Consider the following 26310-nt stretch of genomic DNA (forward strand, 5'->3'; position numbering starts at 1 on the left):
TTTGTGTGTGTGTGTGTGTGTGTGTGTGTGTGTGTGTGTGTGTATGTGTGTGTGTGTATGAAGATTAGGTAGGGATGCTAGGTGAGGTCATGACTCCTTTCCACAGAACCAGATTGTTGAAGACTTTAGAATTCATGTGAAGGTAGCTGGCTAGGTCTACAAGCAGCACAAAACCACTACAGGCCCTTTCCTGTACCCAAATCCCTACCAGGCTCCTAAAGTTGCTACAACCCAGGATTCCTGACAAATAGATTATCCTGCAGGCTGGACAGGATTCTGATAGTACAGTCCCTTGGCTGGAGGCTTCTGAACAACAGTGGGTACCATCCACGCCATCAGCAGCTGGTTCCCTCGGGTGTCAGAGCCTCTTCAGACTTTCTAGTGAGTGAGGAGTCACTCCCTGTGTGGCAGCTGCAGGCACAGCAGCGGTGTCTAAGCAGGGGAGGTGGTCTGGCACTCGGACTGACTGCTGTGGACAGTCTTCATCTACTGCTCTAAGGTAGCCGTGGGAGTCTAGGTCCCACAACTATGGCAAGTTCTTGGACAGATGCTGTAAGAACCCAGAGGACTCATAACATTCACTGTCTATGCCCCTTTACTGAGCGAAGCCAAACACAGCCTGACCTGTGGGCAGGGCAGAGTCTAGCATGGCCTGGGGAGGCTCCACGGCCCCAGGAACTGGATGGAGTCTCTCCAGGAGGAACCCTTTTTCCCGCCCTACCCTGTGTGCCACAGAAACTAACTCCAGGGTTCAGGAGCAGATGTGTCTACTGGCAGGCATGGAAATGCCTTTTAAAGTTCCAGGGTTAAACCCATCATGACATCCACAGAATCCAGAGCTGGGAGGGAAAAAACTCCCAGCCCAGAATAATTGCTCCCACAGGGAACGTCGTTTTGCACTGGCGTGTACAGGGTCTGGATGAGAATTCTCTAAAACCGGCAAGGAAGCTGGCGGCTAATCATAACTGCCTGCCTCTGCCAGGAGACAAACTGATACCCCCTCTCCTCTGGGACAATCCTCTTCAGACCCCCCACGGGTACCAAAGAGGGAGGACTAAGTCGCTCTGAGAAGGGCTTGGGATCTCCACACCCTTCTGATCTACCAGGGAACTCCTCTGGGAGTGTGTTAGGAAGGTGGGGGCTCCTGGGGTGAGAGCAGGGCTCACTCAGAGACCCAGGGGGTCCTGGCAGGAGCAGAGTCCACCAGGCATTCAGGCATAAAACAGGAAGCCTTATTTTTCACCCACAGCACTACCCTTTTCTTTTTAAAAATATGTGATCCTTTAGACTCCCTTTCCCCCCCACCCCCTTCTTGATAGAGACATTGGACTGAGAAATCTTTTTTTTTACCTAGGAGAGAATCAACATTCTTAGTGTGATAGAAAGTCAGCATGGGGGCGCTGGAAGGGATGGGGGATGAAAGATGGGAAAGGGGCTTGGGGAGGGCTTGGGAAAGGATTGGAGGGTGGCAGAGGGAAGGGTTGGGGAAGGCCATGTCCTGCACCTTATGGATACTGTCACCACTGCTGAGTGCTGGGATTAAAGGTATTTGCCACCATGACTGGCTGAAATGACATAATATAATTACAATAAAAAAAAGCCACCCTAAAAATTATTATAAAAAATTGTATGGACCGCACTGAGGATGTCTACTGAGGAGATCCCAGAGGCTACCAGAATATAAACTCTGTCTTTGCATTGATAAAAAATTCCTCTCGGAGTTGTCATGGTGGTAAAGGCCTATCACTCCAGTTACTGAGGAGGCAGAGGCAGGGGCGGGAGGAAGGCAGCACATTCAAGGCCTGCCTGAGCTATGGAATAAGATCAAGAGTGGTCTGGACAGCTTAGTGAGACCCCAGGAGGCAGAGGCCTGGTCTACAGAGCGAGCTCTAGGTCAGCCAGGCTAAGTAGAGAAATCTTGTCCCGGAAAACAGACAAACAAACAATAAAGTAAACAGAGGAGCAGTGGTGTGGCTTAGCAGGAGAAGCAGGGGTGTGGCTAAGCAGAAGGGTGCAAACACGGTGTGAGGGCCCCTAGGTAATCACCCTTCCTCAGAGGTTGGCCCACAGGAGCCAAACTACCTTTACAGCTGTCCTAAAGAAAAGGCAGGCATCGCCAACCCCAGCTGGTGAAGATGTCTGAGGAAAGGGGGTACACAGGTAGCTCACACCCCACTCCATAGTTCTTTGGGGGTTCACCTCCCACAGTCTGCTCACAACTTAAATTTCCACCTCCTCTCTTCTGTACCTGAGCACTTCCAGAAGGCATCCTGAGCCCACCTGACAGCTCTCAGTCAGCTTGGATGGATGGAGCCAGAGCCAAAATGGCTGTTGTGGGAAAAAAAAAAAAAAAAAAAAAAAAAATCTTCCCCAAAGCTCAATTGTAATGGGCTCTGCTCCCAGCAGGCCCTGCTGATACCAGGGTATTAACGTTGTCACTAGAGAATTCATAGCTGGGCTGTGAGGAGGAGGTGGGAGCTGGCTGGAGGAAGGGACTCTTTACAGATACCCTATCCTTGTTTCCAGTGGGCTCTGCCTCCTGGCTTCTTCCATAAAAGGACAACCGTGGTCCTCCACAAACTTCCACCATGGCCTGGAAGCAACTCCAGGATCCAAGGACATCGATAGCAACACTGTCCTTAACCAACGTAAATGGCAGTGTGTCGATACACAACTTTCTTTTGTTTGGTGACTATAAAAGTTCATGTAACTTCTGATGAAACCTCAGTCCATGTTTCTGGGTCGTGGTCATTATTATTCGGCTCAGAATAAGGCAGAGTCAGGATTTTATATAAACAAGAGAAAGCAGTAGTCTTAGTCTGTGAGAGCAGGGATTTCAAAGATGCACCAGAGGCAAAGACAGGCATCATAGGGGCTCACGGGGACAGCCCCAGGACTGATGGCTTCTGCCACACCATATTACTTTTAATAACACTGTATTACTTTAGCATGAATGGAAGCCATAGAGATGGGGGTTGGAGGTCTTGTCCAGAGTGGCATGATAAACCATTCCATCACAGGTCTCAGATCACAAGACCCCCTGAGGGGTTAAAGGCTTACTGCTGGGGAGTGGCCAGAGGTATAAGGATAGTAATGATGTGTCGTGTGGTACGGCCACTTGGGTAGGACTATCAGCCCAGGGTGTTGTAGGTAGAACCATCCTTTCAGGCAACAGCCTCGACTCCATAAGCCTGTTACACACGTTAGTCAGCAGGGTGCCCCTCCTCACCTCATTTGCTCCTGTGTGACTCCTCTGGCCAGTGTTGATGGGCTGAAGTCAGACCCACCATTCTGAATATTGCTATCTAAGATGTGAAGTGCCACCCGCTGAAAAACTGGAAGCTTAACCAGAGGCCTGCTCAGGCACAGACTCAAACAGCCTCTCTAAACTTGGTTTCCCAGTGTCTTGCAGATGGACAGATTTACCCTAGACTCCCCAGGAATCCTCCTTCCGAACAGTACCACCACAGTGCCATGGGAAATGCCATCTCTCAGAAGAACCCCAGGGCAGCAGTCTAGGCAGGAAGACTAAAAATTTTCTGGAAAATAGCAAGAATGTAACTTGTCAAAGATCTCAGTTTGGGGGGGGGGGGCGGGCAACAGAGACTCAGAACCCATTTATGCCATCAGCAATCACAAAAAAAATTCTCCCACATGTGAGACACATTTTTACTAAGATAGCCTCAGGCTGTTGAGAAGACCCTCACCAGAATGTCCAACCACTCCTGCTGACCAGCACATCTACTTCTGCTCTAATCATACGTGGCCTTGGGGAGGGTTCAGAAGTATACAGACTGGGAAGAGCTAGAGAAGGGTTCTCCATGCATGCAGCCATGGGGAGGACATTATGCCAGGTACATACCTTCTGGTGTCACCCACACTCCTACCTGCAATCCCCAGCCATTGCTTGTAAGCCTCATGAAGTGGAAATGCCAAAGAACTGCTCGTGAAGTTCCTGTGGCAGTTTGCTGATTCTATGGCCTCACCTTAGGCTGGGGGAGAGCCTGTGGTTTCTTTAGAACTGAACTATAGCTGCTGGTTTGTGTTTGGTGTCTGCCTGCCTGGAGGACTGGTCTACAGCTGCTGAGTTGTATTTGGTGTTTGCTACGAGACTGAACTGCTGCCTAAGAAGATTGAGCTCAGGCTGGAGAGATAGTTCAGTGGTTAAGAGCACTGACTGTTCTTCCAGAGGTCCCGAGTTCAATTCCCACCAACCACATGGTGACTCAACCATTTGAAATGAGATCTGATGCTCTCTTCTGGTGTGTCTGAAGACAGCTACAGTGTGCTTATATGTAATAAATAAATATATCTTGAAGAAGAAGAAGAAGGGAGGAGGAGGAGGAGGAGGAGGAGGAGGAGGAGGAGGAGGAGGAGGAGGAGGAGGAGGAGGAGGAGGAGGAGGAGGAGGAGGAGGAGGAGGAGGAGGAGAAGAAGAAGATAGAGCTTGCCTCCAAAGAACTATTGCTTAACAGGTCCACTTTCCCCATATCCTAGTAACTTTTCTCTACAGGTGGTGCCCAAGATGGGGCTCAATCCCTTTGCAAACACTTCACAGATATCCCAGTAATCTAGTTCAGTACTGTTGGAATGGCAGCAGGGGTGGCACAACCTAATAGGAACAGCCAGGTATCAGCTGAATCAGCACGAGTCAGGAGATTGAGACCAGCAGGGATGCCAGGAGAAGTTCTCTGCCATGCCTCTCTCAACAATGCACACATCAGCGAAGATGTAAGACCGTTGTACAGCTAGCCCCACAAGCAAGCCTCTCTCACAATCCGTTGGGTCTTAGGTATACTCCCTCCCAACATCACATGTCCTCCATGGGTCTTGCCTTGGCACGTGACTCTGACTTAGCAAAACTCCATATGAGTCTGTATCAGTTGACGTCATTCTGCCAATCGGCCCAAGCGCGAGGAATCGGCGAGCTGCCTCAGTAACCTGATGAACAGTTCTTTGACAAGTTTCTCTCCATAGTGGCATTACCACTTCAGCCTAAGAAATTCCTTGGTTCTCCAGAGAGAACTCTGGTGGACTAGTACCTTACTCTGAAACTAGGACCTTAGGAGGAAGGGTAGAGTTTGTTTCTTCCAGGGAAAGAATTTTAGCAACACAAGTTTAAATTACTATAAAAACAATGTCCACATGGAAAACAATTCAAGGAAATAAAAGTTATATAAACCCATCACAAAAACCACACAACTAGGAGGTCAAAGGAGAAGGGATTAAAAGGCAAGTAGATGCTCCGTTTCCGAGTCTTTAACTGAGACAGAGATGTGAACTTAATTTTAACACAGACAGACATCAGAGAAATGCAAGTCATCTGTTTCTTAATTTACAGGTGACTCCACCGTGAAAGCGGGATGCATCTGAAAGAACACAAAGGACACTTTAACTGCTCAAAGCAGCAGGGGGAAAAAAAATCAAAGCTATAAAGTTAAAACAGAAACCAGAAAGCATCCAGGAACTGCAGGGAAGAGAACAGGCATGCCGCCTCCCCTGGAAAATGTGCTAGGTAAGAAAGTTTCTGGGGTTTTTTTGTTTGTTTGTTTTCTTGCAGTGCTGAGATTCCAAAGCCAGGGCCTTGCATAAGCTTGGCCAGTGTTCAACTACAGAGCTACACCCCAGCCCACCACAGCAATGCCAATGGCTCTGCTAACAAAGTAAGACCCTTCTATTTGGAATAAACTCCAATTTAGAAGTAACAGAAGACGAGGCAGGGACATAGCTCAGCCAGCAAAGTGCCTGCCTTCCAAGCATGAGGGCCTGAGTCCAATTCTCAGAAGCCATATACATTAAACAAACAAAAACACCCAGACATGGCATTTTCTGTGCCTATGAGCCTAGAGCTGGGGAGGAGGAGCCAGGGGGACCCGGGGCTTGCTGGCCGACTAGCATTTACAGTGAGTTGCAGGACGATGAGAAGAGTATTCAGAAATAAAATAAAATAAAAAAGGTCTGGCAGAGGCGTGGCTCAGTAGTACAGAGTTGTTGTCCTCTGTGTGCAAGGCTCTTGGGATCTATCCCCAGCACCATAAGATAAATAACAAATAATAAACAAGCAAGGGAACATGGGGCTGGAGTGGTTACTTAGCAGTTAAAAACACTCGCTGCCCTCGCAGAGGACCTGGGTTCAGTTTCCAGCACCAAAAGGGCAGCTTACAACTAGCTAAACTCTAGTTCCTGAAGATATGACGCCCTCTTCTGCTCTCCACAGGCACTGCATGCATGCGGTACACTTCCACACAAGCCAAAATCACACATACACACACACACACACACACACACACACAAATATGAAAACAAAATCCCAGATGTAGTGACACCTGCCTTTTTTCCCAGCACTCAGGAGGCAGAGGCAGGGAAGCCAACTAGGGATATATAGCAAGATCTTGACTCAAAGAGACAAAAAGAAAGCAAAACAACATCATCATCAACAACATCAAAACAAACAAAGAAACAAAAACAACAACAACAAAACAAGCAAAAAGCAAGAGAACAGAGACAGGAAAAAACATAACACAAAGAAAACAGAGCACCACTAACAAAACCAGATACAACTTAACTTCAGGATTCCGATCAAATAGTTAAAAGGGATTTCTTGTAACATTGGAAATGGTGGACTATGACCATTGACACATAACAGCCAGCAACCTGTATTCCTCAAAGGACTCTCCAGGAAAGGATGTAACAAACCCTGCCACCCATGAGGGGTGTCCATAAGTGCGTCTCTCCGTCTCTCCGACTGAGAGCAAATGTAAGGAGAGAACAGGAAGGAGAAGGAATGAGAACGGAACCCCATGGGTGTGCACTGAAATACTCACTCTAAATTAAAAACTAAACAAGTTTAGTACTCAATAGGACACGGACAAAAATACTATAAAATAAGCCACATCTTATTACAAACGGTGACTAACCCAGTGACTAATAAAACAGAATTAACCAATAAAAATCCAAACACACCAATCTGGAACAAATTAGTTCATTTTTCGGGTCAAAAAACAAATCAATCAAAACTTACTAAATTATTACCAAGGATGCTCAGTAACAAATTAGCCCAAATCAATTTATTATCTGAGAAGAGAGTTAAGATTCATTCAAATAGGTTTAAACATGGATATTCAAAAGAAGCATCGAGAAGAGAAGAGGGGAAAGGAGAGGAGAGGAGAGGAGAGGAGAGGAGAGGAGAGGGGGGGAGAGGAGAGGAGAGGAGAGGAGAGGAGAGGAGAGGAGAGGAGAAGAGAAGAGAAGAGAGGAGAAGAGAAAGGAGTTAAGGATGGAATTGGAAATCCATGAGTCAAATAAATAACAGACCCAGAAATTTAGGAACGGATTGATTGTACGGAGAGATCAATAAAGCAGAGCCAACTGTTACAAACTGATCAATAGAGGAAGAACATGGATGTGTGGCAGGGAGGTGAAAGGAAATATACCTGTGGATATGAAGGAGAGACTTTACAAACGGGGAAGCATGAAATGGGTAGCGGAAAGTCCTAGGTAAAAGGGAAACCTTTTCTAGAAGCTACCCTACTGATGCTCCAAGTGAGTGACAGCCTGCAGTGACTCAGCTCTGTAGGAAGTCCACCTGCAAGATGGGGTCTGACAGCATCACAGGATGCCAGCCTTTTGGGCTTTCTATATTATTCCCCCAAGAAAATTGGGGATGGGGGATGTGTTTGCCCTAAACTATACTATGACCTTAAATGTGGCTAAGCAGGGGGGAAAAGACGTTTGGAGCTAAATCTTCTGTTCTGAGACTATATAAAATGTGAATGGAGAATGCTAATAAGCCAACCCCATAATGGTGGATAGTAAGTCACTGTACCAATATCTACACTCACTGAATCCACCCAACCAGGATATGAAGGGTTATTAGCAAAGATCTCAGATAAGGAATTGGAGGTACAATGTTACCAACCTGCCTAATATCACACAACTGGTTGAGTGGCAGAGATGGGACCCAAACCCAAGACACTCATCTCTAGGAACTCTAACCACAAAACTACAAGACAACCTTCCAACTCCCCACAGACACACACAGACACAGACACACACAATTTCAGCTTGTTTAACACAGTGATATACACAACAGAATAGGGTGTATACTGGATGCTATTCTGGCTCTGTGGCAGAAGTCTGCTGTCAATCACCTGAGGTACGCTTATTACTAAACCTTGGTTGTTTTCTTTTTATTCATCCATTCATTCATTCATTTCATGTATATGGGTACATTGCTGTCTTCAAAGACACCAGAAGAGAGCATCGGATCCCATTACAGATGGTTGTGAGTCACCATGTGGTTGCTGGGAGTTGAACTCAGGACCTCTGGAAGAACAGTTAGTGCTCTTAACCTCTGAGCCATCTCTCCAGCCCTTGGTTTTTTTTCTTTAAAAATATAGTCATTACTTATATGTAAGCATATGTATACCACAGGTGTAAGGTAATCAAAGACACCAGAAGACAGTATTGAATCCCCTGGAACTGGAATTACACTACGAGCCCCCATGTGGGTGCTGGGAACCAAACCCAGGTCTTCTGCAAGAGTACCGAGTGCTCTTACAGGCTGATCCATATGTCTGGCCCCCAGCCCTGGTTAATGACATGGTTCTCCAGAAACAGCAACTAGCATGCCTTAGAGAAATGTCTCCCTCAAGGGCTTGAACAAAAAATAGACGAGATGAGCCTGGAGCGTCTTGCAATCAGAGAGAAAGCCAAGGGAGTGCTCGGAAGGCAAAACGACAGGTGTTTATCAAAGAGACACGAGAGCCAAATGAAAGAGCCTTCCGCTCTCAAAGCTAGAACAACGGGAGCACTGAGATGAACGGCCCGGGCCCAGATTGCAATCCAAAATCTAAACTAAGCATCCAAGAGTCTAAACAGAAATGAGTATAAAACACTGAATAAACAGCCACTTCACGAGTAAGGCAATCGGGTCTCCCTCGAGGAGGTGGAGCTCACCCCCCCCCCCCCAGTGTGCAGGCTCTGCACAGTGCCCTCCCACAGAGTGAGCTAGTGGAGAGGGAAGGGTGGAAGTCACCTCACAGGAGAAACCGAGCAAGGCAAACGACCGGGTCCACACTAACAGGCATGTCACATGCATCAAGTGACAGCTACGGTCTCTGATGCCAACGGTGCTGTACTTCCTCCAAGTATCACACAGCCCCAGTGTAAGCCCGAGGAGCTGACATGGGGAGACACCCTTCCCATCACCTAAGCCTGGTTCGTTACAACTGTCAAGGTCATCACACACAAGGGCAGGCCAAGGGACTGCCACAGCTCAGGAGAGCTCCGGGACACAGAACAACTAGAGTCCACAGGGTCTCCTCAGCCCGGAGAAGACCCTGGGTGAAGGCTGAGAAACCGGAGCAGACTAGCTAACAGTAACCAGCTATCGGCGCTGCTCCCGAGGGACCAAACCTTCCCCAGCAAAGGTGAAGATGTTGCAGAGTGCCCACAACTCTCTACGATGCTTCCAACTCTCTCATCTAAAACCTTACTTAAGGGCGCTTCCTGCTCTTGCAGAAGAAGTTTGGTTCCCAGTCCCCGACTCAGGAGATTCACAGCCATCTCTAACTTCAGCTCCAGGGGACTGATGTTCTTCTCCTCTGGCTCCCTGGGGACACCCCACAGACAAGGCATACATTCACACACAGACACTCATTAATAGATAAAAATGTTCAAGACATTAAAAAACACACTCTCTCTCTCTCTCTCTCTCTCTCTCTCTCTCTCTCTCTCTCTCCCCTCAGCCAAGAAAGAAGCTTGAAAGCCAGCTGATAACATTCCACATCCTTTCCTGATACAATCTCCAAGCAAGCCAGGAAGGCAGCTTCCTTAAACTTATGATAAACATAATCTATTATCTGAAATAAACAGAACCCCCTTAGTGTTGAAACAGTGTAGATCCACAGAAGCACCCATTGGGTCCCTCCTGGGGTTCTTTATATGGTGTTGTCTCTACAGCCCAGCCCAGTTCATCACTTGACTAAATATTTACAGAGAGCACATGCTTGCACGCTCATGAGTGCGTTCAGGGTGAAGGTGGGGGTGTTGCTGACCTCTGTCATGGTGGGTTACCAAGGAAGTACTGGCAAGAAACCAGCATCAGGCCACCAAAGCCATAAAGCGTTTTTCCAAAACCCAGATGTAGGCTCTCGTGGGCTACCATCCCTTTTGAATGAGCTGTACTACATACAGCTCTCACCCTTCAACTGGCTGAATGCAGCTGTGTCTGATATGGAACGTACTGGCACCGCTATGGGCAATATAATCAGGCTCACTGAGAAGGGTCATTAATCATCTCTAACCTGGTGCCCAGGTCTGACAGTCTTTACTCCATATTTGTCCCCAATACCTCCTTCTCTACAAAATGCAAGTATCCTTTACAAGGGGGCAGACAGTAAATTAGGGACAGCCTCATAGATGTTCATCCATGCCCAGGCTGAAGCCAGATCAGGTCAGAATGATCCTTAGCTGGAAACTGGGCATCTCCAGAATCTTCCAGGAAGAAAAAAGACCTCTGAGTGACAGCCATCACCATCACCATCAATCTTGTTGAATGACTCATGAGGAGTTCCAACCCTTGCTATGGACTTACAAGGCTGGGTCTTATCTCATGCATCTGGGCAAGCCACAGAACAAGAGGAGGGCAGTGTGGGTACAGAGGTCATTCTTCAGAGATGACAGTGTGCCTAGAGGGACAGGTGAACAAGGAGTCGAGGATCTTGTCTAAAACCAGCACTTGGGAGGCAAGCAAAAAAAGCTCTTGAATTTCATGTCAGACTTTGAGGTTATGGCTCGGTGGTAGTGGTTTTGCCTTTGTGCTCAGTCCTGCGTTTCATCTACACAAGAAAAGAATAGGAGGAAGATGAAGTACTGATGAGGAGGAAGAGGGAAAGGGGGAGAAAAGGAGGAGGGAAAGAAGGAAAGGGAAGAGGAAGAGAAAGGGAAAGAGAAGGAGGAAGAGAAAAGAGACGGGAGAGGAGGAGGAAGATGAGGAAGGGAAGAGAAAAGTCGGAGAATCATGACTCCAGAGATCTGGAATCAGCTAAAGCCGATTTGCCAGAGCAGCTGGTGCTTGCCTGCCCAGAGTGAGGGGTGTAGTCAGGAGCCCCAGAGCCCATGTGCTGCAGGCTGCCTGCTCCCCTGCAGCTCTGACCTCCAGGAGAAGCAACGTGGGGCTCTGCCTCCCTCCTTCCCCAGCCTCCCTCCATCCTTACTGGAGCTAAAGTTTCTAATCCGTTAAAGACAAAAAGAACCTGGCCTGTGTAAAGTAACTAGGGTTTTGCAACCGGAGACAGTAGAACAAGGGAAGCTTCACCACTGCCCCAGCACCTGGAGACTGGGGTGGAGTATCCAAGTTGGGGTGAGTTTAGGGGATTACTAGAGGTTTATGTGTATCTATGAGATGTGTGGTGTGAGTGTGCTAGTGTGTGTGGAGTGTGATGTGTGCACAGTATGCAACACGGTGGGCATACAGAAGACATGTATGTGAGGTGTATATAGGAGCATGGGGGTGTGGGGATGTGTGTAGTAGGCATCAGTGCATAGTGTGTATAGGTGTGACGTGCATGTAATAAAGAGACGAAGTCCCTCAGGCTGTGTCCCTACCACACCTCCCCAAGTCTGGACATAATAGGCACCCTGAAGACAACAGACATGACTCATTCCATTTGTCCGAAGCTCAGGAAAAAGCAGTGAGACCTTTAATTTAAAAAAATGCACAGCTGGGCAAGTTCTTCATTACCACTGGCCTAAAAGAAAACAGGAGGCTACCACTGTGGGCAACTGCCTGTGACAGAAACCCAGACAAACCCAGTCCTAGTGGAGGGTTTCCGGGCAGGGTTGAAACTGTGAAGAGAGATTTATTTCTTCACTGGGGAGAAAGGGGTGGGGGGCAAGGCATGGGGGCATGGTCATACCCACAGAACCTGTCTTACAAGCTCCTCACAGTACCTACCCCCACAAGCTGCCATGAGAGAGCCCCAAATCGCCCCTTCACAGATGGGAGCAGGGGAGACAGCAATCCCCATTAAGGTCCCAGGCTGTCAACGGCATCAAGTTATTAATCTCCTTGTAGTAAATGTGAACCGGGACCTGCTTACACAGCCAATTGAGCATGCTCTAAATTAGTGTTTGCAGGTAATTGATTCAGCTGCCAGCCCCATGCCAGCCAGCTACAAGCCAGTTACGCCACCAACATTAAATAATATGAGGTGGTAAAACGGACCGCCTGATTGGGCCTGGAGTCAGATGCTGGGCGAGCCCGATTTGTCCAAACATTAACGTCTTATTGGTTTAACACAATTTACTACACCTCGATTTTGGAAAATGATTTTCATTTCCTTGCTGGCAGGCGCAGCACAGAAGAGAAGGCAGTGTCTCCATAAACGACATCAGCTAGCTTACCCTTTTTTTTAATATGCCCTCAAGATTGTATAATAAATCTCTGATAATTAAAAAGGGGGGGGAGCAGAGCTTAGGCTGAGGTCTCTAGCTGGCATCCGAGTGGGTAAAGCTGTTTATCTGGTGCTGCCCGACTTCCACCCCAGCTTCCACTCCAGGCTGAGAGTCTTCCTGCCCCACCCCTGCCCTGCTCTGTGGTGTGCAGGTCTGAAGGCTGCTTGCCATTGGTGCAGAGAACCATCAGCACACATGGAAAGGAAGCTCTCTTCCTTTTGCCCCCATGAGTCCACAGCCCAAAGCACACTTGGGCTGCCCTGATCTACCTGTCCAGCCTTCCAGTCTGTACTAAAAGGGCCACGTTCCCTGGGTTTCCAACAACACCTGCTTTAGAAGGCTGATTTCAAACTGAGACTAATCCTCAAGTCTCCGGTGGCATGAAGGATGTTAGAAATAGCTCAAATCCCTTTTTTCTCTCTTCCATCCGTCTGTCCGTCCATCCATCATCCATCCATCCATCATCCATCCATCCATCATCCATCCATCCATCCATTCATCATCCATCCATCCATCATCCATCCATCCACCCATCCATCCATCATCCATCCATCCATCCCATCATGCACCCATCCATCCATCATCCATCTATCCATCCATCCATCCATCCATCCATCCATTCATCCCAAATACATTTCCTGATACCAGCGCTGAATAGGAAGATAAGACAATTCCTGAAACATCTCCAGGTTCTCATGGACACAGACTGCAACGGTGTCAGAAAGTGGCCCAGGCAGTGACAGACAGGCCTGCCTGTGGAAAGGGAGCTGGGACTAAGAGTCAACCCAGTTCATGGCCACAGATGTCTAAGGGGCAGGGGAGCACCCACTTGAAACCTAGGCAGAGGCATTTTTAGATGAGGTGGCATCCACGGACAACTGCCTTTCTGCTACATGCAGGAGCAGACTTTGTATCTCATTCCTGTTACCACCTCTTCCACTCTCCCCTGCGCCAATTCTTACCAGCCCCTTTATGCTAAGTTCTCAAGGACCCAATGACCAGGTACCCCCACTGGCTGAGGCCCACAGACAGATACTATTTCCCTCTACAGCAGTGACTCTTACCCTCCTTAATGCTGCAACCTTTTAATACAGTTCCTCATGTGGTGACCCCCAAGCCATAACATTATTTCGTTGCTACTTCATAACTGTAATCGTGCTGTTATGAACTCTAATGTAAATATCTGATATGTGGGAGATCTGATATGCAACCCCAAAGGGGTTGAGACTCACAGGTTGAGAATCACTGCTCTAGAATCTAGCCATCTACTTCTATTATGGGCCACAGGTGGATGGAATACACGAGAAAACCATCTGGTCATCATGCCACATCTTTGCACCTGGCACCCTCTGTATACCTAGCCAGACACCTGCCAGCATGCTGGTGAAGCTTCCGACGGCTGTGTCCGTAACCCAGAGGTCCAGTCACCAAGCTCCCCCCAGGAGCCTCTCGTATTTCACAGCCTCTGTTTGAATCTTGGTTTAAGGAATGGGGGATCCAAAAAGAAAAGATAGTTTTACATCAATGTGGACCAAGGCAAAGGATAATACTAAGAAATTATAGTCAGGGCACTGGAGGGTGGGCTCAGGGGTCAAAAGCACTTCGTGGTCTTCCAGAGGACTCAGATTTGGTTCCCAGCACCCACATCAGGTGGAGTCCTGTTCCAGGGATCTGTTGTCCTCCTCATGCCCCTGAGTGCACGTGGTACATATAAACTACACACACGCACATGCACAAACATAAGAGAGGGTGGACCCGATGACTCAGCAGGTAAAAGCACTTGCTTCCAACCCTGACAACCTGAGTTTGATCCTTTGGACTCCAAAGTCAGAAGAGAGAATCTTCCGACCTCCATAGGCATGCTCAGGCATGTGTGTGCCCCTCACACACACTAAACCAGCTAACTAAATACGGGAAGTCACAGCCAGTCTTCGGCAGAAGGAGGGGAGTGACTCTAAGGACCCTGTAGATACCAAGCAGCCTTCCCAGACACCCACGCCACACCTCCTCCCCTAACATTTCAAACCAACTGGAGGGAACTTAGAAGGCCCAACACCATGGCCACAGTGGTTACATTGTGTAGCCTGCAGGAAAATGACAAGGAAAGGCCTGCGCCCGTTCAGTTACTGACTCAAAAGAAAGTTGGTGCCACAGTTGGCAGGTGGCTGAATCCAGGATGCAGGATGCTCAGGCACAGAAAGCTGTTTGTATTGTTTATTTGTATGGTTAGACGGGATAATGGCAGGGTAGTTATAGAAAGGGAAACGTCTCACTGACTGAGACAGCTCCTGAAATATTTACATGGGAAATGACATGGTGTCTGGGCTGCTCACATACGCCAGCAAACCAAAACACAAGCACAAAACTGAATAACAATGCATGAAGGACCTTGGGTTACGCTATAGAACTCCTTTATGTTTCTGAGAAACAAAACCCCGCCATTAGACCAAGGCAATTCCTTGCTGGGCAGCAGCAGGGTCAGGGCTGAGGGAAGAGTGTCTCAGGGTCCCTTCCAGAGCGCCCCCCACCCCCCGCCCCAGCACAGGGCATAGCTGACTGACGGGCAGAGGTTGTAGGGGCCCCATGCTGAGATATGCTATTCTTGCTCCGATTTCTTGGTTATTTTTATTCGAGGCATCTGTTATGGGTCACTGTGAGTCAACTCGGTTGGGAACAGGTTTCTGGGCCAGCGCCAGTGGGAGGGGCTCACTGCTCTGCCTTCCACCCTGGGCTAGGCAGATAGCTCCCTTCTCACCTCAGATCCCTGAGAGGGGAGGAGGGATGCTGAACAAACTGCAATCACAGAAGCTGTGCACGCCCTTCCCCAGTGTCCTTGGTGAGACAGAGGCTCCCTCAGCTTTGATAGACAGTTGTAACATGCCCCCCTCCTGGGACAGCCTAGCAGCTGAGGAAAGCCATTTGAACAATTCTGTGTCCTTCAGGGTGAGAAGAGGACTCCGCACACTCAGCTCACCTTTCTAAGGTTAAACTCTCGGGAAAGGCCTCCATTTCCCAGCGCACAGTGAACGCACGTGTCATGTTAGCCATTGCTGGCCCCACCTGAGTGCCTTCAGTCCTGCTCTTTAACACTGATGCCGTGAGGGTTGGGACAGCACAATAGTCCTTTCTCTGCTGCTATAACAAAAAGCCCAAGACGGGCTGTTTTATAAGAAAAAAAGGTTTGCATAGCTTCTAGTTTTGGAAGTTCAAAGTTCAGTGGTTTGGCCACTTAAGAAGCCAGAGATCTGGGTGTGGACAGGTTGATTGGCTCTTCTTACGACAATCCTTTCTCAAGAACTACCTTTGAGTACAGGACTCCCAGTGACACAAGGGCCTCTCAATAGGCCCCATCTCAAAGGCCCAACTCTAGTCACATCACCACACTGTGGACCCAGCCTCCCAAGTAGAGGAGCCCTTGGAAGATGCAGCAGAAAAGAATCAGCTCCCCCTGGGACAGGGCAGGCCTGATGACCACCAGAGGGGCTTGGGGCGGTCAGCATGGGAAACAGTTGTCAAGCACATACAAATCCAGGTAGGAAAGGGAACCTGGGATGGGAATGGTGATAAGTATACCTCCAGGTCACTGTGTGGTCACCGATGGGAGGCCCAGGACGGGGTGGGGGATCTGATCTGGGTCTAGAGCAAAGCTAGGTGTCCCCAGGAAGCACCTGGGCATGCCCGATGTGCGAGTGGCAAGCCTAATTGGAGCTGGAGGTGGATGGGGCTCTCCAGGGAGCTTTACGAACCACTTAACCATCTCTCAACCCAGTGGCCCGAGCACGGCAGACATAGTGGTGGTGTTTACCCATAAAGATGGCAAGCTGCTTTACGAGTGGCTTTTGGAGGCGCTATAGCAGCTATTGGGCAAAGTCTCCCCCACAAACTGCAGAAACAAAGTCCAGGAGTGGAATAATGGGCCACTCAACCAGCCTGGAGACTTATCAAGGCCCTATTACCATCAAACATTCTGCCAGGAGCCAGGGAGGTGGCCGCCACCAGAGGGACCTGTAATCGCTGCCTAGGATCCCAAGGCCGCGGATAACCCCCACTTAATCGCATGCTCTGCTCCGGCCCCCCATCTGTTATTCGCTTGGGGGGCATAAATTGCTGGGATTTTTACATTTTAATCTTTACTCCAAGACACACAGCTTACCTCTCCATCTCGTACTCCTTCATCCCCACTTTTACGGCCTTCATTACCTAGAGGACGGGCATTAAGCAAAGACATTTGTATTAAGCAGATAAGTAAAACAGCCTTATAAATAATGTACAACACTTTTCCAAACACTCCCCTTTAAAGGAAAAAGGAGGAAGGGGTGATCTGTGCACAGTTGTGCAGGAACGTGACAAACTGGACCTTCGTACCGGCTCCAAGACCCACAAAGTTTATGTGGATCACTGTGGGGCACCTTTGTTTGGGAGCCGATAAATGCCATGCTTTATTTTGCGGGTGGCCAGAAACCTAAAGGCAAAAGACTTGACCAAGATGTTTGGCGAATCCTGACTATTAAGAAAGGGTCTTATTCATTTACCTACTTGTACCTAATTTTCATAAACAGAGAAATTAGCCAGAACAAGAGATTACATGGTCCTTTGACTATGGGGCCATCTGTAACACTAAGCCAGGATGGTCCCTGAGCAGGCAGGCTATCCCAGGCGTTTAAAATACTGGCCTCCTTATTCGCATGTGGAGCCGTCTTTGGAAAATGGGTGATAGGCAGACTTGGTAAAGTACTCCATATACTGGAACTTGGGATGTAGAGGAGACAGTTTGGGCCACACAGTGAGCTCAAGGCCATTCTGAGATATTGTCTTTAAAAACAAGAAGAAAGAAAAGAAAGCGGCTCAACGATTAAAGAGTGCCTGCTGCTTACTCATGAGGACTGGAGTTTGGGTCCCTGCACTCACACTGGGCTCCAAAGGATTCAGTGCCCTCTTCTGGCTTCCAAGGGTACTGCACTCACATGTACATAGATTTACACAGACACACATGCAAACGCACACAGACACAAACAAACATTAATCTAAATTAAAAGAAAAAGAAAAAAAGAGATGGTGGTGCCGTTTGAAACAGAATGACCCCATAGGATCATAGATTTGAATGTTTGGTCCCCGGGGAGTAGCAATTTGAAAGGATTAGAAGGAAGTGTGCCACTAGGGGTAGGCTCTGAGGTTACAAGTGCCAAGTCCAGAGTCTTTTTCTTCCTGCTGCCTACAGATCTGGATGCAGAACTCTCAACATCTCCAGTACCATGTCTGCCTGTGTACCATGATGACAGTGGACTAAGCCTCTGAGACTGTAAGCCAGCTCCCATGAAATGCTTTTTTTTTTTTTTAATAAGAGTTGCCGTGGTCATGGTGCCTCTTCACAGCCATAGGGCACTCCAACAGAAAGCAGAAGGAGTTGGAATTACAGTTACAGGTGGAAAATGCTTTAACAGGATCTGGGAAGCCCAGGGTGTCTGGAAAGACCTGCTTTCTTGGGAGTGGGGCCATTTGGTTAGATAGTCCCCGAGGCCTGGGATCATGGCTCTCATGAAGGTGGATACCTGAGGGGGAAAAGAGGGAACAGAGAGTCTTCATCCTTGCCCTGCATCCACCGAGAGAGAGAGAGAGAGAGAGAGAGAGAGAGAGAGAGAGAGAGAGAGAGAGATTCTTCCACCTTCCTTTTCCACATGCATTTATCTTCCTTACAGTTCTCTCGCCCTGCCCAAAGCCATGTCCCCACACACTAGTGTGTTTGAACACTTGGGCTCCAGTGGGTGGTGCTGCTTGGAGGAGGCTGTAGAACCTTTAGGAGCTGATGCCTAGCTGGGGAGCTGGCATTGAGGGTTGTATCCCAGCCAGCCACACTTCCACCCAGCCTCTCTGCTTCTTGGGGGGGGGGGGAGGCTGAGCTATGAGTAATCTCTGCACACTCCTGTTTCCAAGAAGCTGCCCATCACTCCACCATGACAGATTGTAAGCCAGAACAAATCCTTCCTCCCTGAGGTCACTTCCTGTCAGGTGTTTGATCACAGCAATTAGCAAAGTCATTAATATACTACTGCCCGACTCACCTCACGGTGGGCCTCGCTGGAGATCCGATTTGTGTAGCGCAGAACCTCCAGCTCCATGTCTGTCTTGAACACTCGGCTGCAGAGAGGAGAGAAAGACAGGGTCAACTCAGTGATCTGGCAGGGCTGAGAAGACTTCCCCAGGGAGACTGATCACCACAGGAACGAGACCAGAGAAGCCCAACCCCCCACAGCTCAGTAATCCTGAGCTATCTAGAAGACCTGGGGTCAGGGGAATGGAGCCGCTGCTCCTTGTCCTAGTACCAGCCACAGGCAGACAGACCACAGCAATGATGGCTGGCAGCTGCTAGGGGTCCCCAGCCTTAGTGACCATACACACCCTGCCTGCTTGAGCCCTGAGTCTCAGAAGCAGAAGGAATCTACATGGCAGATGGGTTGTGCCTTACACTGAGGGACATGGCTGGCATCCCAGGGATCTGCCCCATCTGCTGAAGGTGCCTGTAGCGCTTTTAATGAAAATGGTCCCATCGGGAGTGGCGCTTTTAGGAAGTGTGATCCTGCTGGAGTAGGTGTGGTCTTGCTAGAGAACGTACATCACGAGGAGGTGGGCTTTTAGGTATCAGCAGCTCAAGCCTAGGCCTAGGGGCTCTGCCTGCTGCCTTTGGATTAAGAGTCTGCTGCACCCTGCCATGTTCCCCACCATAACCCCTGAGAATATAAGCCAGCCCCAATTAAATGTAGTCCTTTATAAGACCTGCCATGGTCATGGTGTCTCTTCACAACGACAGTAACCCCATGTGTCCTCCCCAGTTCTAGCCCTTGGGACAGCCCAAGTGTATACCATGTGGCTCAGGCCTTTGACCGAGACAGGTAAGAGACAAAGGGGATGGTGGGTCTCTCTCTACCCTGTGTGTGGGAATGAACATGGAAACCTGCTGGTCTGCAGAGGGCAGGAGACTGGGGAAGCAGGAGGATGGAGGCGGTGATGAAGTGTCAGCAGGGGAGCCTGAGGAGTCTCCTGCAACCCAGAGGTGTCTGGAGGGCGTCACAGGCAAGCTCCGTAACGTATCAGCCCAGAGGGGCCTAGTATCTAGGCATCCTAAGTCTTACTTAGGATGAACCAGTCTCATCCCCAAGAGTCATGTAAAAGAAGTAGTGCTTACTCTCCTCTTCCACCCATCTGAAGTGACTAACACCAGGTCCGTGGTTATCAGGCAGAGACAGACCAGAGACCCGCCATACCCCAGGTGTGGTTCAGATACCCGACTCTTTGCCTTGGTTTCCTCATCTGCCAAGTACAGATGATGGCAGTGTTTGCCCAAAGGGATAAGACAAGGCGTCATTACTTAGCCCAGGCTGGCCTTGACTCTAGAATGTGGGTGCCCAGCAAAGTCCTGGCACTTTAAAGGGAGCAGTGCCAGGCGCCAGGGAGAGCTGTGTTTGACCCGTGGAAGAGAGTAAAGCCTGGAGCTGTTGGCTGACCCACACTGCTTGCCTTAGATGAGATGCCTTAATCTGTATCAAAACAGAACTCCCATCCCTCAGTACCACGGGTGATTGCTTCTGGGACCCCCCTCTCATTACACCCCAAATCCACAATCTGCACGTAGCCAGCACACACCTTCCTGTACTTGGAATCCTTTCTAGAATGACTCTAACACACCCAACACAAAGGGAATGCGGTGCAAGGGTTCTGCATGTACATTGTGGCTTAATTCTTGGAGGTCCTTGGGGGCTCGTGTTTTGATTACTTGCTCCCCAGATGGAGTACTGTTCTGGGAGATTCTGAAGTTTTCAGTAGGAACTAAATGGAGGTCACTGGGGTGTAACCTTAAAATATGCTTCCACTTCCTGTCAGCTCTCTCTGCTTCCTGGTTGGCCAGGGAGTGAACAGCTCTCTGTCACATGTTCCTGTAGCTATCAGGGATGCCTAAGAGCATCATACAGCCAAGCACCTCTGGATGTAATTGTGAACCAGGACAAACCCTCCTCCTGACCTCCTTAGTGGCTTCGAGAGGTATTTTTGGTCACGCAGATGCAAAGTGACTGGCGTAAGTTCAGATGCAGCCACTGCAGGACCCACTACAGAGCACACAGACTATATGTGGAGTGGATGATATACATTACCCAGCACCGAGGCGGGACTGAGGGCTGGAGGGATCCCATCTACTTCCTTTAGGTAGATTCAGCATACACTTGGTTGATTCAAACATTGATTTTTTTTTTAGAAAGTTCTGGAATATTTTTTCTATTGTACCTAACTGAACCTATGGAAACGGGGGATGACTGCATTGCCAAACACTGGAATTTATAGCAGGCCTGCTCACAAAGCTGGACAAACCTCAGAAAATTGTCTCTTCTTACATCACCGTTTGCCTCGGCCTCACTTACGCAGGTCCCATGAATGCAACAGATATTGGTGACTGTGCCCTAAGTCACCTCCTCAGGCACCAAGGCACTCATTTCTCAAGAGCTGAGACAACTGGTAGCTCACCGCCCTCTCCAGGAGTCTCACTGACTCCTTACATCACTTGAGATGTTGCTGGTGGGACCAGCTGAGATACAGATGTGTCTGCAGTCCAATCAGGCTTGCTTCTTCTCCAAGAGCCTTTCTCAGTATACTTCCTGATCATTGATAGTTTCCTCAGAGATAGTTTCCCAGGGAACACAGTCTGAAAAGGCATGTTCATTCCCATTTTGCAGTCAGGCAAACTGAGACTTAGACGAAACAGTATCAAAGGCAGGCTGCATGGCCCACTGTGCTTCAATGGCTCCCTTGTCGTTACACTCCACACAAAACCAGGACTCTACACCCAAACTGCTGATCAAACCCAACAGCAGAGGGTCACAGCCAACCATGCAAAAGCTCAGGAATGAGAGGAGTAGTTCCAGGCATAGGTCAGCCAAAAAAGATAATGAGCAGATATAATGAGATTATGTTTAAGATTTATTTTCATTATTTTAAATTATGAGTATGTCTGTGTGTGGGTTTGTGCACGAAAGTGTCACTGCAGATGGAGGCCGGTAATGGATGCTGGATCCACCTGGCTGGAGTCACAGGTGGTTGTGAACCACCATGTGGCTGCTGGGAACTCAGGTCCTCTGTAAGAGTAGTATGCATCCTTGACCACTGAGCCATCCCTCCATATCTCCCTGCGATATTTTTAGAAGGTGGCATTGGTCTGAAAGTATAATTAAAAGCAGCAGAAGGTAAGGCAGCCAGCAAGTCAAGGAAATAAACCGTAAAAATCAGTGTTCCAAGTATTGGCTTTGGGAACATCTAGGAGAATTGGATGGGTTCGTTTCCACACAGACACGCAAGACACTTAAGAATGCTCAATGATGTGGGAAATGAGGCATGAAGTCCTCCTGTCCATAAGAGAAGGAAAAGGCAAATGAAACTAGAGTAGAGAGAGGCACAGAAGTTACAGTGACTGGCCAGGTATCAGCTGGAGTCTCAGGGTGGACTTAGCATCTTAAGCAGGGTAAGCTGAATCAGAACTATTTGCATCCTAATGGAGTGCAGTAAACAACACGTGCCACCTGCTATGGCACACATCCTACACACAGTGCCGGCCAACAGGAGACATGGATGTGAAGGAGCACACAAAATGCTCCAACACAAATACAGAATGCTAGAATGTTCTACCACCCTTCTCAGAGATCAGGGTTACTGTCTGGACCTTAACTGTCCCTGGAAAGGGACCTTCCCTCATCTACACTGGATGTCTTGGGGATTTTGTTCCAGGGGCATTAATGATCATCAGTAAGTAAATCACTACATCCAGGGAAAATATGGGAACCACACCAGATGTGTCAAGGACAACTGGGGAAATTCCTGTTTATAATTGTTTTCTAACTTTAAAAAAAAAAAAAAAACTCCCTCATTAACATGTTTTACAGAATTCTTTATGTGTGTATGTGCCTGAGCATAATGTATGAGCATCACATGTGTGATATCACATGTGTGCAGGTGCCTGCAGAAGCCTTACGATGGTGTTGGACCTCCTGGATCTGGAGTTACAGGCGCTTACACCTGATACGGGCACTAGGAACTGAGCCCAGGTTCTCTGCAAGAACAAGGTCTTGGGGTTTTCATCGCTCAGACAGAACACTGGGACCAGAAGCAACTTGGGGAGGAAAGGATTTATTTCATCTTGCCATGTGAACTCCAGCATCCAGAGAATTCAGGGTAGGAACCTGGAGGCAGGAGATGATGCACAGGACATGAAGGAGTGCTGCTTAGTGGTTTACTCCCCATGGCTTGCTCAGCCTCCTTTCTTACAGCTCCCAGGACCACAGTGAGCTGGGCCCTCCCACATGAAACACCAGTTTTAAAAACCGCACCACATGCTTGATCACAGGGCCAGAGATAGAGAAAGCACTTTGTCAATTGAGTTTCCCTCTTCTAAAATGACTCTGGCTAGTGTCAAGATGACATAAAATTAGCCAGCACAAGCAACATCAAGTGCTCTTCACTGCTGAGCCATCTCTCCAGCCTCTCCTTATTAATGTAAATGTGTCATTTACACCGACACATAGATTTTAGGGGTATGGTAAATGAATGTACACACTCATGCACGCATGCACACATACAATCTCGGAGACAGGGTTTCTCTCTCAACCCTGGCTATCCTAGAACTCAGTCTCGATCAGGCTGGATTTGAACTCATAGAAATATGCCTGCTCCTGCCTCCTAAGTGCTGGGATTAATGGTGGGCACCACCACTGCCCAGTGCATTTCAATATTTTTAATGATCCTGGCAGTATTATCACGTCAGGAATAGATTTTTTTTTCTTTTCTTTTGAAACAGAGTCTTACTATATAGACTAGGCTGGCCTTCAATTCTTTATGTAGCCGAGGCTAGCTTTGAACTTGCAATCTCCTTGACACTGGTCCTAAAGTGCTAGGGTCACAGGTATGTACCATCATATGTAGCTATATATCATTTCTTTATATTAAAGACATTCAAAAGTCCTTCCCAGTAGCTAAGTCCAAATAGTTAATTAATTGGTAGCAATCACATCTATTCAACTTCACGCTTCTGCCTATTGTCCACACCCTCTCCACACACTTCTTCCATGCTGTTTATATTTTTTTTTTAACTTTTAAAAGTACACGGATGCTGCTTTTACCCTAACAAAAGGGTTTTTATTTTTCCAGAAGGATATATCAAAGGGGACTAAAGTATGGAATAATTCTTTGCAGTCCTGGGAATGGGACCAAGGGCCTCCCGTGGATTAGACATCTACTGTAGAGCTACAGGCAAGCTGGAGGTCTGCAGCTGGTGGTTATTTAAGGAAAAATATGCTTTGCTACTAGAAGCCTGCCCTTTGGAAGGCCGGATGATGATGCTAGGACACGAAGGAGCTGCCTCCAGGGCACATCCATCCCTACTGTGCGCATGGACCACAACCACAGCAATACCCATGCAAACCCAATTTTATATTTGGTTTGTTGTTTCTCATTTTTATGTTTGCTGTCATTTTTATACCGTTTACAGTTATCTTCTCACTCCCAAAACATGGAAGATTTACTGCTCAATAAAGAGCAGATGAAATGGTAAGAATCCTGACAAAAAAAGAAAAAAAGAAAAAAAAAAAAACCCAAACATGATGCAAGTCAGAGGTGAGAACAGTGGCGGAGACAGAGCTGTGCAGTGTGGGAGGTGGGAGGGGTCCTGCAGCCTCAGTTTGTGAGGGGAAGGAGGACGACGCAGAAAGTGCGCCGAGCAGGTCATGAGCAGGGCCTCTGTGTGGCAAACTGGCAAAGGGAACCCAGCCAAGAGCAAGAAGAACAGCAGCACTGAAAGCAGCCTCTGAGGCAGGAGGCAGAATGGCAGGCAGGATTTTGATCACGGTCCCTATACTATTTAGCATTACGGGAACCTCTCTCTTTTTTAATACAATTTATTAGCATATATTAATTACACAAGATAATGGGTTTCATTTTGACATTCTTGTACTTTTTTTTTTAATAGTAGCACAGGCCAGCCTTGAACTCATGAGTCATTGGCTGACTTAGTCTCCTAGGAGGCGGGATCAAAAGCATGTCCATCATGCCTAGTTTCATATTTACATGTGTTCAATGTACTTTGACATGCTGGCTTTTCCACATTCCTTTCCTGCTCTCATGCTGGACCACCTCATCTCCCTAAATAGTCTCCCTTACACTTACACTTACACACACACACACACACACACACACACACCATCCTCCTGTATCACACCACTAACCCCCTACATATATACACACATACACACGCAAACCACACAAAACACCCCATAACCTCCCCCACCCCATACACCACCACCACTCACACCCCCCCCACACACACAGAAACACATCCTGCCCTCCCATACCACCACCATGCCACATGCATAAACACATACATACCCATGAGATACACACACGGCTTTAATCTAAAATCTACACAATGGGGAATTCGTGGTTATGGCATTTCCCTTTCTGAGTCTTGCTTACTGCACTTAACATGATGGTCAGTTTTCTGCAAATGACAACGTTTCATTCTTTGCAGTGACCCAAATTCCTTGGTGTACATACATCAGGTTTTCTTTCCTCGGCTATTGGTGGGCTAATCCCATGTTGTGAAAGGCACCGCAATAAATATGGGTGCAGAAGTGTATCTGTAGTATTCTGACCCATCATTCCCTTTGGGAAACACCGGGGGTGGTACAGCTGGATTATATGGTAGTTCTAGTTTGAGGAACCTCCTGAACGACTTCCGTAGTGGCTTTACAAGTTTACCTTCTCACCAATGAAGATGGCCTATAGTGTGGCAGGGGATTACTACCCAGAGTATTCTTTAAAAAATAAAATATAAAATCAAGACTGAAAGGACAAATGGCTTAGTCAGTAAACGGGCAAATGCACAGAGCAGGTGGTTCTGAAAGGAGGTGATACAGAAACGGTCATAAGCAGGCGAGAGACCCTGCGGCAACCTCCGCCATCAGGGAAACGTGGTACCATTCCACCGCACTCTGCCAGAACCTATCAAGAAAATCAGCGGAGTTTTCTGACAAGGTACACATACTGCTTGGGCAACACTTATAAACATTTAATGGGGATACCCATGGTAAACGGGCATTCACCTTGCTAGTAAGGACGTGCCAATCTGACATTCCTGGTTAGTTAGTTAAAAATGTCTCTCTCCCAAAACCAGGAGACTCAGGAGAGAGAAAAAGCAATTATAACATGGGAAAGGAAGGTCTGGATTCTGCAGGAGGTGATGGTGGAAAGGATCCAACTCCTCCCAATAGACCCACAGCAAGACCTGCAGGCTGGGTAGTGGAGACTGGAGAATAGGCCAAGGGTCCTCTGCAGGTTGCTTTAATGGCCAGTTCAGTGCCTTTGCAGAAGGTTAAGCACCTCACCTTTCCCTCTAAAGAAGCAGCAACCAAGCACCTCAAGATCAGCCAGGTTGGAGAAGCCAGTCAGCACCTATGTCCCTGCCCAGGGGGACCTATGATCCACCCACCTGTCCTCAGCTGCCCACAAGAGAGAGCCAGGGGGAGGAACAGGGTGGGCTCTGAGTGCTCCGAACTCAGTCATGTCTTTGGACCCATCAGAAGCAGCTGTGTCTCCATGCCATACATCTGGGGCAGCCAGCCACTGGTTACCGGAAAATGAGGAAGGCCCTGCAGCGTGCTACTGCCTTCCACCGGCTTTAAAGCTCTCCCTCAGAGTAAAGTAGGCGGAACAATCCCAGCTTATGAGACTGCTCCCAGACAGGCACCCTTGATCTCCTGAAGCCCGGCTGCCCTGTTTGTCAGGAGGGACTCCACGGTAGGGGACCAGAATGCTTGCTGGCAT

At 48.2% G+C, this 26310-nt stretch overlaps 1 protein-coding gene across 1 annotated transcript in view; it reads right to left on the reverse strand.

Moving 5' to 3' along the window:
• PEPD (peptidase D) overlaps window positions 1-26310 on the reverse strand; it is a 131059-nt gene that overhangs the window by 56566 nt on the left and 48183 nt on the right. Inside the window, exons 8-9 of the mRNA XM_080909157.1 lie at window positions 18519-18594; window positions 16613-16659 (exon numbers count right to left, since the gene is read on the reverse strand). Coding sequence (XP_080765283.1) covers window positions 16613-16659; window positions 18519-18594 — 123 coding nt within the window. The remainder of the gene's footprint in view (window positions 1-16612; window positions 16660-18518; window positions 18595-26310) is intronic.

The sequence above is a fragment of the Micromys minutus genome (genome assembly GCF_963924665.1).
Source record: "Micromys minutus genome assembly, chromosome: 32".
Taxonomy (NCBI): domain Eukaryota; kingdom Metazoa; phylum Chordata; class Mammalia; order Rodentia; family Muridae; genus Micromys; species Micromys minutus.